Source organism: Pempheris klunzingeri, chromosome 4, assembly GCF_042242105.1.
Source record: "Pempheris klunzingeri isolate RE-2024b chromosome 4, fPemKlu1.hap1, whole genome shotgun sequence".
Classification (NCBI taxonomy): Eukaryota; Metazoa; Chordata; class Actinopteri; order Acropomatiformes; family Pempheridae; genus Pempheris; species Pempheris klunzingeri.
The window spans coordinates 297,501-314,817 of record NC_092015.1 but is presented as its reverse complement, the minus strand read 5'-3'; the positions used below and the strand labels follow the sequence as shown (position 1 = coordinate 314,817).

Sequence of the window (17,317 nt, the reverse complement as noted above, 5' to 3'; positions counted from 1 at the left end):
AGGCTTGAAGGACCTGGACCTCAGGCTTCTCCCCCAAATCTTGGCCTTCTTCATTTTGACAACAGATATAATGCTAATCAATCCACCTGCAGCCAATCAGGTTTCAGAGCAGCAGGTAAAGGCGCGTTTGTTAGTGAAGATCAGCAGATAAGCAATGACCCCTGGTTTCTATGGTAGAACTAAGGTGAGCACCTGGACGTTGTTAGCCTCGACTACGGGGACTAGTTTACCTTGATTGGGACTAGTTTATTTGGACCAGGGACTAGTTTACCTTGACCAGGGACTAGTTTACCCTGACTGGGACTTGTTTACCTTGACCAGGGACTAGTTTGCCCTGACCGGGACTTGTTTACCTTGACCAGGGACTAGTTTATTTTGGCCAGGACTAGTTTACCTTGACCAGGGGCTAGTTTACCCTGACTGGGACTTGTTTACCTTGACCAGGGACTAGTTTACCCTGACTGGGACTGGTTTACCTTGACCAGGGACTAGTTTATTTTGACCAGGACTAGTTTACCTTGACCCGGACTAGTTTTTCTTAACTGGGGACTAGTTTATTTTGACCAGGGACTAGTTTACCCTGACCGGGACTTGTTTACCTTGACCAGGGACTAGTTTATTTTGACCAGGGACTAGTTTATTTTGACCGGGACTAGTTTACCTTGACCAGGGACTAGTTTACCCTGACTGGGACTTGTTTACCTTGACCAGGGACTAGTTTATTTTGACCAGGACTAGTTTACCTTGACCGGGACTAGTTTTTCTTAACTGGGGACTAGTTTATTTTGACCAGGGACTAGTTTACCCTGACCGGGACTAGTTTACTTTGACCAGGGACTAGTTTACCTTGACCGGGACTAGTTTTTCTTAACTGGGGACTAGTTTACCTTGACCAGGGACTAGAAAGCCATGAACAGTCCAATCCGGTCCACCTCTGCTGAAGCTGCCGTGTGTCTGTCACCTCCCTGAGGCTCAGAGGATCGTTTGATCCCTCAGGTGACCTTAAACTCCGAAGGTTTACCCTGAAGCCCGTCTCCTGCCCACTGAAGCTCCACCCCGTGCCTTATGTTTGGCTGCCTGTCTGAGTGTGTGTGTTTTTACTGTTTCTACTGTTTGTGACGTCGTCCAGAGCCGAACCAAACGCGCCGTATGTACATGTGCACCAAAAATCAGTGTTTTCCAACTGTGGTCTTCCTCTCTGTGATACCAACAGTGTATAAGCACCTCAGCTAAAAACAATAGTCCCTTTATCAGAGGAAGAGGAGCTTAAACAGGAGCCTTCAGACTCTCGTAGTCTTTCATTTCCCTGCAGGAACTTAGCGAGGACTGTCCAAGGTTCGGAGCTTCATTCATACATTGACACTAGAATTTTAAATCAACATTTGAATGCTGCACATCTATTCATCCCGCCTTAAATCAGCCGTGTATCCCATTGTGGACTTCAAATTGAGGATTTTGTTCAGGGAGTCTTTTTGTTGACGTCATAAAACAGGACGGCAGATATTCTCCACAGATCACAACTTAGTGTTTCTGTTGTCTCTGCTACTGCTGTCAGAATACTTTGGGGACGAGTTCTTGGTTGGCGGCGGTTTGTGGACAACCTGCCATTTCATGACACCTTGAACTTCAGTCCTTTTCCTTTTGAGGAGTGTTTGATAATGATGTGGAATAAGAATAACAAAGCTGCATTTATACTTCTGCGTTAAGGGTTTACATCGCACGTCTCGTAGCGTGTTTTCACCTTCAGACCCTCTTCTCACGCAGTCAGGGACCAGTTTGCTCCGATGTTGTTGTAGCTCCAGATAGCACAAGCATTAGCTCCAGTTAGCACAAGCATTAGCTCCAGTTAGCACAAGCATTAGCTCCAGTTAGCACTAGTATTAGCCCCAGTTAGCACGAACATTAGCCCCAGTTAGCACGAACATTAGCCCCAGTTAGCACAAACATTAGCTTCAGTTAGCACAAACATTAGCCCCACTTAGCACAAACATTAGCCCCAGTTAGCACGAGCATTAGTTCCAGTTAGCACGAGCATTAGCTCCAGTTAGCACAAACATTAGCTTCAGTTAGCACAAACATTAGCCCCAGTTAGCACAAGCATTAGCTCCAGTTAGCACAAACATTAGCCCCGGCTCTCCAGTCATTGTGTTTCCTCGTGCCAGTAACACAACTAAAGAAAAACGATCTGGCAATCAAACTTGAGTGGATATGTGCTTTAACTCGTGTATCTGAAACAGTTTTAGAACACAGTGGAAACACAAGGAGAACCTTGGTTATGTTACGTTCAGGTTCCGTGTTCCTGCAGTGGAGACAGACTCCCAGCGTCCTCTTGGTCTGATAAGCTAAAATAGGCCTGAACTGGTTTACTGCTTGAACTTGACTTCTGTGACGGCACTTGTTTTTTATAAGAGATGAAGAGTGAGGATGATGATGGTGGTGAAGGTGACTGTGCCTCTGCTCTGCCTTTCCCTCCAAACATTAATAAAGAGAACTGAAGCACCTCGACTTGCTCTGTTTCTGTTGTCTGAGACGTCAATCACACAGGAAACACGAGTCAGAGCGTCTCCGTCTTCACAGATGATGTGGTGCAGAACTGTAGGAAGATGGTAAATTATGGAGCTGTAGGCCTCCACCCTCATCGGTCGGGATCAGGACGGCTGAGATCCAAACAGACTCTGGACTCTCTAAAGTTCTCGTTCAGTCTTGGTTCTTCCTTTCAACAAAACATCTCAAGTTGAGGTCCATTTACTGGAGCTTTCAACCACATCTCATGGGCATCACCATCAGTAGATCCAGTTATTATAGAGAAGGGTCAGTTATCACATGATCACATGGACTTTGGTCATGTGATGTCGGGGTGGTGGTTAAAAAAAAAAAGCTGTCACCTCTCTGTTCTCATCTTTTCTTCCCTCCTTCGCTTCATTTTGTCATTTTCAGTTGATCCTTGTTTTTAATCCTGTGTTGCCATGGTTACAGTTATTTTACCCATTAATTTGATTTGCCATCCGTTGACCCTCCTTTCCGTTGTGCTTTCTTTGTCCCGCTGTGTGTCTTCTTCCTCTGTGGTGTCCATCTCCGTAGAGTCAGTTGTGTCTTCCTCTGCACATCCTGGAGGAGCGAGGGCTCCCCCAGGTGGCCGGGACCGTTGGCGCCCTGCTCGACCTGGCCCCGCCCCGACACCCCGTCACCACGACGACCACCACACCCGGACGCTCCATCACCATGTAGACGCCGCCATGGGCACCAGCGGCGCCGCACGCGCTCAGTCCGCCTCCTGTGACGCTCCCGCTCGCTTGTTCTTCAGCCTTCAGGTGGACGAGGAGACGAGCAGAGCGATTTAATCCCAAACCTCCAGAACAGGAAGTTTGGATCTGATGGAGAGACGAGTGCCGACAATAAAACCACGACGACAGACCTCTGACACCAAACCACCGCAACACGACCAAACTAACGGTTAGAGCGCCATAATCCGGCCCGTTTCCAAAAGCAGTCGTGAGAAATCTGAAGACGTCTCAGTTTGAGGTCTTAGATGCTATTAGCTTGATGATCAAGGTGGTTCCGCTAACTTCGCTAACTGTCAGTTTTAACTCCACCGTAGTGGAGGCTGATGTCTGATCTCTAACTGACATTATTCACCTTATAACATTTTATTTATTTATTGATCTACTGAACAGCTTGAATCTCCTGGATCGTGTCCAACACCTTGAGATTTTTAGACACAAAGCATGTAAATTCGACAATAAAATCAAGAAGGAAATTGTCTCATGTAAAAAAACGTCCAAAGTGCGACCAAATATCAGCAGATTTCACGCTGCTAATTGCTAATAGCACACTAAAATGTACCGCATTTTTTTAATGACACTAATGTAGCTCGCTGCCAACAGAAGCTGTTTTAGAGATGACGCTAACATAGCTCGCGGCTAATATCCGCTAACATTATGAAGCTAGTTGGTTTCTAGATTAAGCTAACAAAACTAGCAGTAAACATGAATATTAAACCACTTGGTTTGGGGTTGAAGCTAATATATGTCAATGATGTTAACATTTATAAAGTTGATTAGGTGTTAAAACCATCAATGCTAATTGCTAATAAACGCAAACATGGTCTGAAAATGCTTACTGCTAACGTTAGCTAACATTATGACTGTATGACTCATGAATGTGGTTGGTTTAGGGTTGAAGCTAATGTAGCTCTCTGCTAATGTTAGCCAACACTTGTGTAGTTGTTTTGAGACAACTCTAACGTAACTGCTAATATTATGAAGTGGGTTGACTTTAAGACTAAAAGATGGACAGCAATTAACACTATCTGATATCTAAGCCTTCAGTTTGGGATAGAAGCTAAGCTAACAGCTCATAACGCTGGTTTGGGAACATAAACAACTTAAAACACTGACAGGAAAATGGAACATAATTAGTTTTAACATCGAATTAGCTGTCTCGTTTGTTTTGAGATTGAACTATGGATAGCTGTAATGTTAAACATGGGCTAACGCTAGCGCACTCTGTTTGGAAGCTAATGTAGCTTCATACTAACGTTAGGTAATCGATGAAGTTGTTCCAGAGATCATTGCATCAAGTTGCCACCGTAGTTAATGCTAATTGTAGCTGACATTATGAACCCAGGAGGTTAGGGTTAAGCTAACACAGCTAGCTATAAAGCTAAATGTTAGTTAGCATTGAGGTTTTGAGTTGAAGCTTACGTAGTTTTCAGTGCTAACGTTAGCTAACATGATGCTCGTCGGGTTTTTAGTTTCTCCATCAGATCCAAACATTTCTATTTAAAATAGATTCCTTTACGTCTTTACTGAGCTCTGATTCGACGCCACATCGAGTCACATGAGTGATGACATCAGCGATGACATCATGCAGGTGTGATGAACTCTGACTTCAACAGGTGGACGTCCTCATTGTTTTTCTGCTCACGCTGTCATTTTTAATCTTTTACTGTTTGTCGGAGTCGGCGCTCTCTGGTGGCCTCAGGTAGAAGCGGTCTCAGCCGGCTGCTCCTCCAGGTGTGATCGGGACCTTCAGCACATTCAGCATGAATGACTGAGTGAGTCCTGCTGCTCACTCAGACTATCTGGCCGAAAGTCTGTGTTGAATATCGAGATGAAACCAGACAAAGACGATGCAGATCTGTTACAGACTGAAGGTCCTCCTGTGATTGGACGAAGCCGATCAGCTCCGACCGCCCCCTCGCTCCCCCATCTCGTGGTTCTGTTGCATTCTGGGTCATTTTTTTGGCGAGGAGGTGACCTGCACCCTCCTGATCCGACACTAAAACGCCGTGTGGGCTGTCACACTGCTACACGCCCACTTTTTACCTTCATTACATGTTCGTGTACAAATATATTCTGTAAATATATACATACATATAGAAATATAAGTGTATATGTAGGAGGCTGAAGGGTGTGTTGCCATGACGACACATAGAGCATCATGGACGCTCACACAGACGCGGGCCTCCGATCGAAGGTCAAAGGACGAGGAACGTTTCTAGTTTCTAAAGTTAACAGAGGGCAGAGCGTAAAGGAGCAGTTCACCTAAAACTGAGTGAGTCTCTGTCACGTCAGTCAGTCGTCACCTGAGCACAGGTGCTATGCCCACACCTCTCTTAAAGGGCAATTCCAGTGTTTTTAAGCCTGCACCCCATTGGCACACAGTTTAGGTTGTGTGACTTTCAGATCCAACATGACAATAACACACAGACTAACTGAGGTATTACAGTGCTCTTCTCAAAGCTGCCAGACTCCACTGACGGAACAGTCATTTTAGCTCACAGGACACAGGAGCTGCTGATCTATCGTGATTCTTTGGTTTGTGTTTTTGTGCGACTTTAGTGTCAGTTTGGTGCACAGAAAGCAGCAGAACTGATCCTTTAAAACACCAAAGTCACACAACAACTCAGACACTCTGACTGATGGAGGCAGCAGCAGAGCAGCAGCTCCTGTGTCCTGTTCTCTAAAATCCCTGTTTTAGTGAATGTAGTCTGGTGTGTGTGCTGTTTGTGGTTAAGCCAAAAGGATCTTCCAGGTCTCTCTCTGTAGGGATCCTTTCCATGATGCTGTCACACACTTAGAATAACACTCTGAGCCTGTCAGTGGATCAAACTCTTTTGGACCAGTTCCAACACTTGTAGTACCCACCAGTCATGTGACACCAGGTTCTGAACCGATGGGGATCAGGGTTAGAAACAGTGGAATCACCCTTAAAGGAAACTCATGCTGTTCATCAGTGGATCATGTTCGTTCACCTCCCGAGTGTTTGTGTCCCTTTGTGTTAGTCATCGTCCTCTGCAGGCAGGTGTGCTGACGGGCTGGAGGAGCCTTTTCACACGTCGCACCTCTGTTGTCATGGTGCTGCATTCAGGTGACGTAGGACGTGAGGACGCTGAGTTTCTCCAAACTAAGGAAACCACTTGAAACACAAAGCAGCTTGTTCCTACGTCACCTGAATGCAGCATCAACACTGTCTGCCCTGAACTCAGACCCCCCAGACTGAGCCCCGCCCCCTCACCAGGATCCTCTGCGGCCTCAGACACTCGCCTGTCTCAGATCTGGGGGGGGGGGGGGCGCGTCTGTGAGCTTCCTGTGAGGCAGGTGCTGTGATTGACAGGTGCTCTCTGATTGGAGGTTTGAGGCGGACAGATGTTTTGTGTGCTCCTCCTGCGGCGGTGACGGGTCATGTGATGATGGTGATGATGGTGGCGGTCATGTGGTTTTAAAGGACATTCCACCGTTTTTCCAGGAGGACGAACAGACGGTCTCACAGTTTTTAAGTTTTAAATTTTTTCACTTAGTTTAGTTTTTGCTGAAAGTGTCTAAAGGAGAAGAAGAAGAGCTGTAAGAAGAAGAAGAGCTGTAAGAAGAAGAAGAGCTGATTTAAGTGCTTTGAATAAATGTTTTAATTGGATCTTTTCTCTGATGAAGAACCTGAACTTTTATTTATTAGACTGAAGCTGCTTCAACATGGAGTCTCCTTTATTCTGTGTGTGTGTGTGTGTGTTCACTGTGTGTCTGTACACTGTGTGTGTGTGTGTGTGTGTGTGTGTTCACTGTGTGTGTGTGTGTTCACTGTGTGTCTGTACACTGTGTGTGTGTGTGTGTGTGTGTGTGTTCACTGTGTGTGTGTGTGTTCACTGTGTGTCTGTACACTGTGTGTGTGTGTGTGTGTGTGTGTGTTCACTGTGTGTCTGTACACTGTGTGTGTGTGTGTGTGTGTGTTCACTGTGTGTGTGTGTGTTCACTGTGTGTGTCTGTACACTGTGTGTGTGTGTGTGTGTGTCTGTACACTGTGAGTGTGTGTGTGTGTGTGTGTTCACTGTGTGTGTGTGTGTTCACTGTGTGTGTCTGTACACTGTGAGTGTGTGTGTGTTCACTGTGTCTGTACACTGTGTGTGTGTGTGTGTGTGTGTGTGTGTGTGTGTGTGTGTGTGTGTGTTCACTGTGTGTCTGTACACTGTGTGTGTGTGTGTGTGTGTGTTCACTGTGTGTCTGTACACTGTGTGTGTGTGTGTGTGTTCACTGTGTGTGTCTGTACACTGTGTGTGTGTGTGTGTGTGTGTGTTCACTGTGTGTGTCTGTACACTGTGTGTGTGTGTGTGTGTTCACTGTGTGTGTGTGTGTGTGTGTGTGTGTGTGTTCACTGTGTGTGTGTGTGTGTGTGTGTGTGTTCACTGTGTGTGTGTGTGTGTGTCTAAATAAAGCAGAAAGGTAAAGTAATAAGTGGAAACAGAGTCTCTCATAAATTAAAGGTCTTCATGAAGCTGAATTAAAAGTGTTTCCCAAACTAGAACTGACACCAATAATAAAGTGACAGAGCGTCGACAGGAGAAAGAATAAAGAGGCTCATTGTGATCAGGCAGCTCCGCGGACACCTCTGCTGACAATAATTTCCCAGGGTTCCTTTCGCACTTCCTTTTCCTCCATCTTTCTTTTCGCAGTGAAGGTAAGAGAAGCAACATGTCCGACTGAATGTCTGAATATCTCCGCCAGTCTGTGTTTTCTCTGCCTGATACTCACCGTCCGCTGGCCGTTAGTCTGTCCTACGGTCACCGGTGTGTCTGTGTCGGTGATTCGGTGCTTGATGGCGGAGATTTAGTTCGGATGGAGTTGACAGACCGGCTAGTGGAGCTGCTAGCGGAGCGGGGAACAGTCCGGTGACCAGCCCGGGCTGAGGGGCCGGAGGCCCGGGCGGGCTCAGGCTAATGTCCCGGTCTGTGGCGGAGCGGTCTCATCACCGCCGCTTCTCCGGACCGTGAAGTGTCACCGGACGGTTCCACCGGTGAACGTGTAGCCGCAAGCTGAGCTAACGTTAGCATGTTAGCTCGTTAGCACGAGATAGATTCTAGTGAGGGACGTGTGTGCGTGCAGAAGTTAATCAGGTGTTACAGACACACAGGTCACCTGTGCTATCCAGTGTCCAGTAGGTGTGTTAGAGGACCAGGTCACCTGTGCTATCCAGTGTCCAGTAGGTGTGTTAGAGGACCAGGTCACCTGTGCTATCCAGTGTCCAGTAGGTGTGTTAGAGGACCAGGTCACCTGTGCTATCTGTGTCTCTGCTAGCCGTTAGCTCCCTTTAAGCCGCAGTTTGTATCCAACGTTAAATCAATAGTATCGATCTGATTGGACTGATGGAGGCACAAACTACTCTGTTGGTTGTTGTTAGTCTAATGTTTACTCAGGTGTTAGTTAGCAGCAGCTAGCTGAAGCTAAGTCAGACCAGAGTCTGTTCAAAAACCTGTTTTAACCTATTTAGCCTCTGACACCTGAGCTGAGTGGCTCCTGTTGGAGCTGCATGTCCACCTGAGTCAGGACAGGTGGGAGACGTCTGTGTTGGATCCAGTCCTCTGTCCTCATGTGACTGTTTATGTGCAGGTGGACTCACCTGGAGAAGACTGACGATGCCTGGAAGGTAAGAGCTCACCTGATCCCAGTCCAGCGTCTGTAGGACCTGATAAAGTGCGGTCCTGGTCTAACCTGTGCCCGTCTGTGTCCAGACTGTGGAGTAAGGCCATCTTTACGGGCTACAAACGTGGTCTGAGGAACCAGCGTGAACACACGGCTCTCCTGAAGCTGGAGGGATGCTACACCAGAGACGAGGTGGACTTCTACCTGGGCAAACGCTGCGCCTACGTCTACAAGGCCAAGAAGTAAGAACCTGAGACCACCTCACCTGGTGGGCGACGTCTGACTCAGGACAGCTATAACATGTTAAAGGAGTACTCCCCTGTTCCTACCCATGATCCTCTCTGTCCTCATCCTGGTGTGTGAGTGACTGGTAGGTAGTAAAAGTGTTGGAACTGGTCCAGTAGATCACCTCAGCCAGCAGACACCAAACGGGCTGCAATGGCTGCAACGTGATCCTTTGGGACAACTGCACCTGATCACAGTAGGTCCACTAAAAGAGCTTGTTTGATCCACTGACAGGCTCAGAGTGTTATTCTAAGTGTGTGACAGCATCATGGAAAGGATCCCTACAGAGAGAGACCTGGAAGATCCTTTTGGTTTAACCACAAACAGCACACACACCAGACTACATTCACTAAAACAGGGATTTTAGAGCTGCTGCTCCATCAGTTAGTGTTACTGAGTTATTGTGGGACTTTGGTGTTTTAAAGGATCCAAACTGACCCTGTGTTTGTCCTCTGGAAGGTTAAGTTGCTCTTTTTGTCAATGGAATCTGGTGAGAAACAGCTGTTCTATCAATGCTTCATAGTCACCAGACTCCATTTACCAAAACAGTAGAAGGACCTTAACCTGGTCACAGGAGTCTGACTTTGGGGTTTTAAAGGTTTAGTCAAACTAAAATTAGTCAGTGGAGTCTGGTGGCTTTGTTGCAATCTATGATCTACTGGACCAGTTCCAACACTTTGAATGACTGGCAGGTACTAAGACACCAGGATGTGGACACAGAGGATCATGGGTAGAAACAGAGGAGTTCTAATGAAGAGCTTTTTTAGTTGCTGGTGCTGGTCTGAGCTCATTGAGACCTGAACACGTGATGGAAACCGGACTAATGAGAACCGGTCCAGACGTGTTGGTCCACCAGGCTGAAGTTTGAAAATGCTCCATAAAGGTGTTGGAACAGCAGATTTGATCCGGAGACACAATGAGGAGTGAAATGCTGCGTACAGTATTAATTATTATTTTGGGTTAAATTACTTTGAACTTCACTGATGTGGAGACTGATAATTACCATATATAAATGTGACCTGAATGCAGCACAAGAAGCTGCCGAACTAACGCGTCACGTTCACCTGAAGGCGTCACTGAGAGGTTCGAAGGGTTAAACTGAAGTCTGGTTTGAGTCTGACTGCAGTTTCACGTGCTCCATGGGTCTGTTAAATATCTGAATGTTTAATGTCCCGTGTGTGACCCCTCCTCCCCTCCTCCCCTCCCTCCCCTCCCTCCCCATGCAGGAACACAGTGACGCCCGGCGGTAAACCCAACAAGACCCGAGTGATCTGGGGGAAGGTGACCCGGGCGCACGGCAGCAGCGGGATGGTCCGAGCCAAGTTCAGCTCCAACCTGCCGGCTAAAGCCATCGGACACAGAGTCAGAGTGGTGAGTGTGCATCGCGTGCGGGGCGTCAGAGCGGTGAGCGTGCGGGGGCGTCAGAGCGGTGAGCGTGCGGGGGCGTCAGAGCGGTGAGCGTGCGGGGCGTCAGAGCGGTGAGCGTGCGGGGCGTTCGGGGGCGTCAGAGCGGTGAGCGTGCGGGGGCATCAGAGCGGTGAGCGTGCGGGGCGTTCGGGGGCGTCAGAGCGGTGAGCATTCGGGGGCGTCAGAGCGGTGAGCGTGCGGGGCGTTCGGGGGCGTCAGAGCGGTGAGCGTGCGGGGCGTTCGGGGGCGTCAGAGCGGTGAGCGTGCGGGGCGTTCGGGGGCGTCAGAGCGGTGAGCGTGCGGGGCGTCAGAGCGGTGAGCGTGCGGGGCGTTCGGGGGCATGTGAGCGTCAGCAGGCGGCTTAAGAACAGCAGCTGGTTGGTGACCAGGTGTGTCTGGGGGGTCAGTCTGTGGTCCACTTTGATCCGTCTTCAGGTTCACGCTGTGGAACTGATCCAGATCAGATCTGTGACCTCTGATCGGCTCCCATTGGTCACATGATTGATCAGCTCAGATGTCACGGACGGGATCAAGTCGGCTTTTATTGTGACGGTGTGACTTCCTGTCTTCCAGATGCTGTATCCTTCCCGAGTGTGAAGAAGAAGAAACGTCAGCAGCTGTTTGATCTTCATGTTTGTACAGAAACAATAAAAACTGATGAGGTCCAAACGGCTCCGACTCTGTGACTGATGTGGACTGTCCCTTTAAATCCTGGAGGGTCTCTATTGTTCTGTCCACCCCCCACTGACAAATACATTTGTAGTTTGTTGAAGCACTTCCTGTTGCAGCTGAGAATCATGGGTAAATTGTTGAGCAGTTGACCCTGAGCGCTGACTGACAGGTTCAGAGTTCACCTGCAGGACCGAGTCCTCAGGTAGACGACCGGGAGTCAGACGGTCTGACCAAGACCAGACCGGTTTGTCCTGGCAAAATTTAAACTTTAACTACAAACGTTAAGCTGATGATCAGCTGCAGCAGAAACACAACCAGAAAACAAACTGCAGTATTTGTACTGTGTCTGTAGATAAACTGCAGTATTTGTACTGTGTCTGTAGATAAACTGCAGTATTTGTACTGTGTCTGTAGATAAACTGCAGTATTTGTACTGTGTCTGTAGATAAACTGCAGTGTTTGAACTCTGCCTGACAGACTGACCTCAGGGCACTACTGCCGTCAGTAATGTGGTCTTGTAGGGGGCGGGGTCTCTGGCGTCAAGTAGGACTCCATTTCCCATAATGCGTGGCGCGGATGCTGAGAGTGAGCTGCAGCATCAGTGAAGAGCTGTTTACTGCGGACCTGAAGGAAGACAGGCAGGACCGAGCGGCTGTCCTCCACACGAGAGGACAGGTGAGACAGGAGGACATCAGCTGATCGCTGTTTTTATTTCCTGCTCAGTGCGCGAGGACGCTTTGTTTAGTGACACCACGTGCGTTTATTGTGAAGGGCTTAGTGCTGGGCTCTTATTCTGGAGGGTCACTGGTGTTTACTACGATTCTACAGTACTACAGTAGCAGTACTGTAGTTGTACAGGTACTAGTACAGGGACAGGTACTAGCACAGGGTCAGGTACTAGTACAGGGACAGGTACTAGCACAGGGTCAGGTACTAGTACAGGGACAGGTACTAGTACAGGGTCAGGTACTAGTACAGGTACTATTCAATTCAATTCAATTCATTTTATTTGTATAGCCCAATATCACAACAGAGTGTCTCACAGTGCTTAACAAAGTTCACTGAAATAAACAAGTGTAAGCGAACAAACAATCTAATAAAGAGTCCAGCAGTCGATGAGGCCAATGGATCAGTCCGGTGGATCAGTCCAGTGGATCAGTCCAGTGGATCAGTCCGGTGGATCAGTCCGAGGCATCACCTGCCCTTTATGACCCTCCTTCTTCGGGAAGGAAAAACTCAAAAAACCCAGTGGGAAAAGAGAAACCTCCGGGAGCACCACAGTGAAGGAGAGATCCAGCTCCCAAGGACGGACAGGCTGGAGCCTTGGACAGACGCACATCCATTGGCTGATGGAGAACCACATCAGCGGGGCCAGGACCAGGATCCATAGGAACCAGAGAACCACATCAGCAGAACCAGGACCAGGAGCCACAGGAACCTGAGAGATGAGAAAGCACAGAAAGGCTCCGGGGAAGATAGTAAGTTAGAGGCAGACATTTGGCTGACATGAGACATAACGATGGAGAGGAAGAGGAGGAGAGAGAATAGAGGAGCCCAGTGCATCATGGGAGTCCCCCGGCAGTCTGAGCCTATAGCAGCATAACTAGGGGCTGGTCTAAGGCCTGATCCAGCCCTGAACTATAGGCTTTACCACTAAGGAAGGTTTTTAGTCTACTCTTAAATGTAGAGAGGGTGTCTGCCCCCCTGAACCCAGACTGGAAGGAGGTTCCACAGGAGAGGAGCCTGATAGCTGAAAGCTCTGGCTCCATCACTACCTTAGAGGACTTTAGGAACCACCAGTAGACCTGCAGTCTGGGAGCACAGTGCTCTAGTGGGGTAGTACGGTACTATGAGCTCTTTAAGATATGATGGAGCCTGAACATTAAGAGCTTTGGAGGTGAGGAGAAGGATTTTAAACTCTATTCTAGATTTGACTGGAAGCCAGTGAAGAGAAGCCAGTACAGGAGAAAGATGGTCTCTTCTCTTAGTTCTGGTCAGAACAGGAGCAGCAGCGTTCTGGACCAGCTGGAGAGTCTTTAAGGACTTATTGGAGCAGCCTGATAATAAGGAGTTACAATAGTCCAACCTACCTAGGGACAGGTACTAGTACAGGTACAACTACAGGGACAGGTACTAGTACAGGGTCAGGTACTAGCACAGGGTCAGGTACTAGCACAGGGACAGGTACTAGTACAGGGACAGGTACTAGCACAGGGACAGGTACTAGTACAGGGTCAGGTACTAGTACAGGGACAGGTACTAGTACAGGGTCAGGTACTAGCACAGGGACAGGTACTAGTACAGGGACAGGTACTAGTACAGGGTCAGGTACTAGTACAGGGACAGGTACTAGCACAGGGACAGGTACTAGTACAGGGTCAGGTACTAGTACAGGGACAGGTACTAGTACAGGGTCAGGTACTAGTACAGGGACAGGTACTAGTACAGGGACAGGTACTAGCACAGGGACAGGTACTAGTACAGGGTCAGGTACTAGTACAGGGACAGGTACTAGTACAGGGTCAGGTACTAGTACAGGGTCAGGTACTAGTACAGGGACAGGTACTAGCACAGGGACAGGTACTAGCACAGGGTCAGGTACTAGCACAGGGACAGGTACTAGTACAGGGACAACTACAGGGACAGGTACTAGTACAGGGACAACTACAGGGACAGGTACTAGTACAGGGACAGGTACTAGTACAGGGTCAGGTACTAGTACAGGGTCAGGTACTAGTACAGGGACAGGTACTAGCACAGGGACAGGTACTAGCACAGGGTCAGGTACTAGCACAGGGACAGGTACTAGTACAGGGACAACTACAGGGACAGGTACTAGTACAGGGACAGGTACTAGTACAGGGACAACTACAGGGACAGGTACTAGTACAGGGACAGGTACTAGTACAGGGACAGGTACTAGCACAGGGACAGGTACTAGTACAGGGTCAGGTACTAGTACAGGGACAGGTACTAGTACAGGGTCAGGTACTAGTACAGGGTCAGGTACTAGCACAGGGTCAGGTACTAGCACAGGGACAGGTACTAGCACAGGGTCAGGTACTAGCACAGGGTCAGGTACTAGCACAGGGACAGGTACTAGCACAGGGTCAGGTACTAGCACAGGGACAGGTACTAGTACAGGGACAGGTACTAGCACAGGGTCAGGTACTAGTACAGGGTCAGGTACTAGTACAGGGACAGGTACTAGCACAGGGTCAGGTACTAGCACAGGGTCAGGTACTAGTACAGGGACAGGTACTGGCACAGGGACAGGTACTGGCACAGGGTCAGGTACTAGCACAGGGACAGGTACTAGTACAGGGTCAGGTACTAGCACAGGGACAGGTACTAGCACAGGGTCAGGTACTAGTACAGGGACAGGTACTAGCACAGGGACAGGTACTAGCACAGGGTCAGGTACTAGTACAGGGACAGGTACTAGCACAGGGACAGGTACTAGTACAGGGTCAGGTACTAGTACAGGGACAGGTACTAGCACAGGGTCAGGTACTAGTACAGGGACAGGTACTAGCACAGGGACAGGTACTAGTACAGGGTCAGGTACTAGTACAGGGACAGGTACTAGCACAGGGACAGGTACTAGCACAGGGTCAGGTACTAGTACAGGGTCAGGTACTAGTACAGGGTCAGGTACTAGCACAGGGACAGGTACTAGCACAGGGTCAGGTACTAGTACAGGGTCAGGTACTAGTACAGGGTCAGGTACTAGTACAGGGTCAGGTACTAGCACAGGGTCAGGTACTAGCACAGGGTCAGGTACTAGTACAGGGTCAGGTACTAGCACAGGGACAGGTACTAGCACAGGGTCAGGTACTAGTACAGGGTCAGGTACTAGCACAGGGTCAGGTACTAGTACAGGGTCAGGTACTAGTACAGGGTCAGGTACTAGCACAGGGTCAGGTACTAGTACAGGGTCAGGTACTAGTACAGGGACAGGTACTAGTACAGGGTCAGGTACTAGTACAGGGTCAGGTCCCTGGACCCCGCCGTTAGCGGTTGTTAGGTCACATGAGTTCTCAGCTCTGATTAAGAGGTGGGCAGCCCCCCCGACGCTCAGGGGGTGGAGTTTGATGAGCCGTCCAAGCTGCTGGCCAATGAGAACTCTCGGCCAAGCTCCATGCCGGCGGCCGTGGAAAACAAGTCCACTGTCCGAGGACGAAGAGGAGGACGAAGAGGAGGACGAAGAGGAGGACGAAGAGGAGGACGAAGAGGAGGACGAAGAGGAGGACGAAGAGGAGGATGACTAACTGGGTCACAGCAGGTCTGGGATCTGATGTGGGATCAGAGGTCAGGCTGGATATTCAGACTCTGATGTGACTCATCGCTGCTTTTTGCAACATGGAGACATTTTTGTGTTTAATAAAGTTTGTTATCTGTTTCTGTGCCCTGATGTGAACCTGTCTGTCTGTCTGAACCTGTCTGTCTGAACCTGTCTGTCTGAACACACCCTGTCTGTCTGTCTGAACCTGTCTGTCTGTCTGAACCTGTCTGTCTGAACCTGTCTGTCTGAACACACCCTGTCTGTCTGTCTGAACCTGTCTGTCTGAACACGCCCTGTCTGTCTGAACCTGTCTGTCTGTCTGAACCTGTCTGTCTGAACACACCCTGTCTGTCTGAACCTGTCTGTCTGAACACGCCCTGTCTGTCTGAACCTGTCTGTCTGTCTGAACCTGTCTGTCTGAACACGCCCTGTCTGTCTGAACCTGTCTGTCTGAACACGCCCTGTCTGTCTGAACCTGTCTGTCTGAACACACCCTGTCTGTCTGAACCTGTCTGTCTGAACACACCCTGTCTGTCTGAACCTGTCTGTCTGAACACACCCTGTCTGTCTGAACCTGTCTGTCTGAACACATCCTGTCTGTCTGAACCTGTCTGTCTGAACCTGTCTGTCTGAACCTGTCTGTCTGAACCTGATCGTAAATGGACTTCGGCTTCATCCGAACATCGAATGACAGAAATCGTCTTTGGGAAAAATGTATTTTATGTGCGTTCTTGTTGGGGGCGGAGCTTACGCTGCAGCCGGCCACCGGGGGCCACCTGACTACCTGCCTGTCTGACTGACTACCTGCCTGTCTGTCTATCTGACTGCCTGTCTGACTGACTACCTGCCTGTCTGTCTATCTGACTGCCTGTCTGACTGACTACCTGCCTGTCTGTCTACCTACCTGCCTGTTTGTCTATTTGACTACCCGCCTGTCTGTCTGACTGCCTGTCTGTCTGGACTATATGGAGTAACATTACAGGTGTTTTTTGATAACAACACTCTACCTGACCCACCTGGCTGCTCTCTGGTCACGTGCTGATGACCTTTGACCTGCCGTGGCTCTGATTGGCTCCGCAGCGCCCCCTTCCGGCCGCCACAAACTTTTTCCCGCTGCAGTGACTTCCTGTTTGTCCGGGCAGATCCTCCGGTGTCCTCCCGGTCCTCCTCCGGTGTCTTCTGTCTCTTTGTCGGATAAAACTCTTCCTCCTCCTCTTCCTCCTCTTCCTCCTCCTCCTCCTCCTCCACCACACGGACTCTCTCACCTCCGGCTAACAGTAAACAACACCGGGACTGTCCGGGTTCAGTGTCCGGGACACGCAGCGCAGAGCCGGGATGATTTTCCCTGAAGAGCCGGTGTGTGTGTGGTTCCTCTGCTCCCGGTCCTGATGGATTTTACATAGACGGTTTCTCCTCCGAAACCACAAATATGCGCTCTGTGGTGCTAAAGCTAATTAGACTCCCTGCTAATTAGCCTGCATTGCTAACCAGGTTAGTTAAACTAGTTGAATTAGTTAAGGCTGTCGCTGTTCTCACCTCCCACTCCGACGGTACCTTCTGTTAAAGTGCCCGGTTTTTAAAGCTGGTTTGGTGAACTCGTTCAAAGCTAAAGGTGCTAATCCACCGAGCAGCTAGCCTCGGCTAAGACTGGGTGTAAATGTAGTTTGAGTTTGGTTAAGTGGAGTTTTAAATGGGCTGAACTGGTCTTTAAATGTCGAGGTTACTGGGTGAACTCGGTTCAAGTGTCCTTTTTTGT

At 49.1% G+C, this 17,317-nt stretch overlaps 2 protein-coding genes across 2 annotated transcripts in view; both read left to right on the top strand.

Annotated features, from left to right (window-relative positions):
- Window positions 1-4,282, top strand: part of lrch3 (leucine-rich repeats and calponin homology (CH) domain containing 3) — a 63,208-nt gene extending 58,926 nt beyond the window's left edge. The window contains exon 21 of the mRNA XM_070829489.1: window positions 3,082-4,282. Coding sequence (XP_070685590.1) covers window positions 3,082-3,228 — 147 coding nt within the window. The 3' untranslated portion in view covers window positions 3,229-4,282. The remainder of the gene's footprint in view (window positions 1-3,081) is intronic.
- Window positions 4,283-7,904: 3,622 nt separating this feature from the next.
- On the top strand, window positions 7,905-11,273 carry rpl35a (ribosomal protein L35a). Its single transcript, XM_070829965.1, has 5 exons — window positions 7,905-7,950; window positions 8,880-8,916; window positions 9,002-9,154; window positions 10,424-10,568; window positions 11,178-11,273. Exons 2-5 carry the CDS (start codon window positions 8,906-8,908, stop codon window positions 11,199-11,201), a joined length of 333 nt encoding a protein of 110 aa, XP_070686066.1. The 5' UTR covers window positions 7,905-7,950; window positions 8,880-8,905; the 3' UTR covers window positions 11,202-11,273.
- The last annotated feature ends 6,044 nt before the right edge of the window (window positions 11,274-17,317 follow it).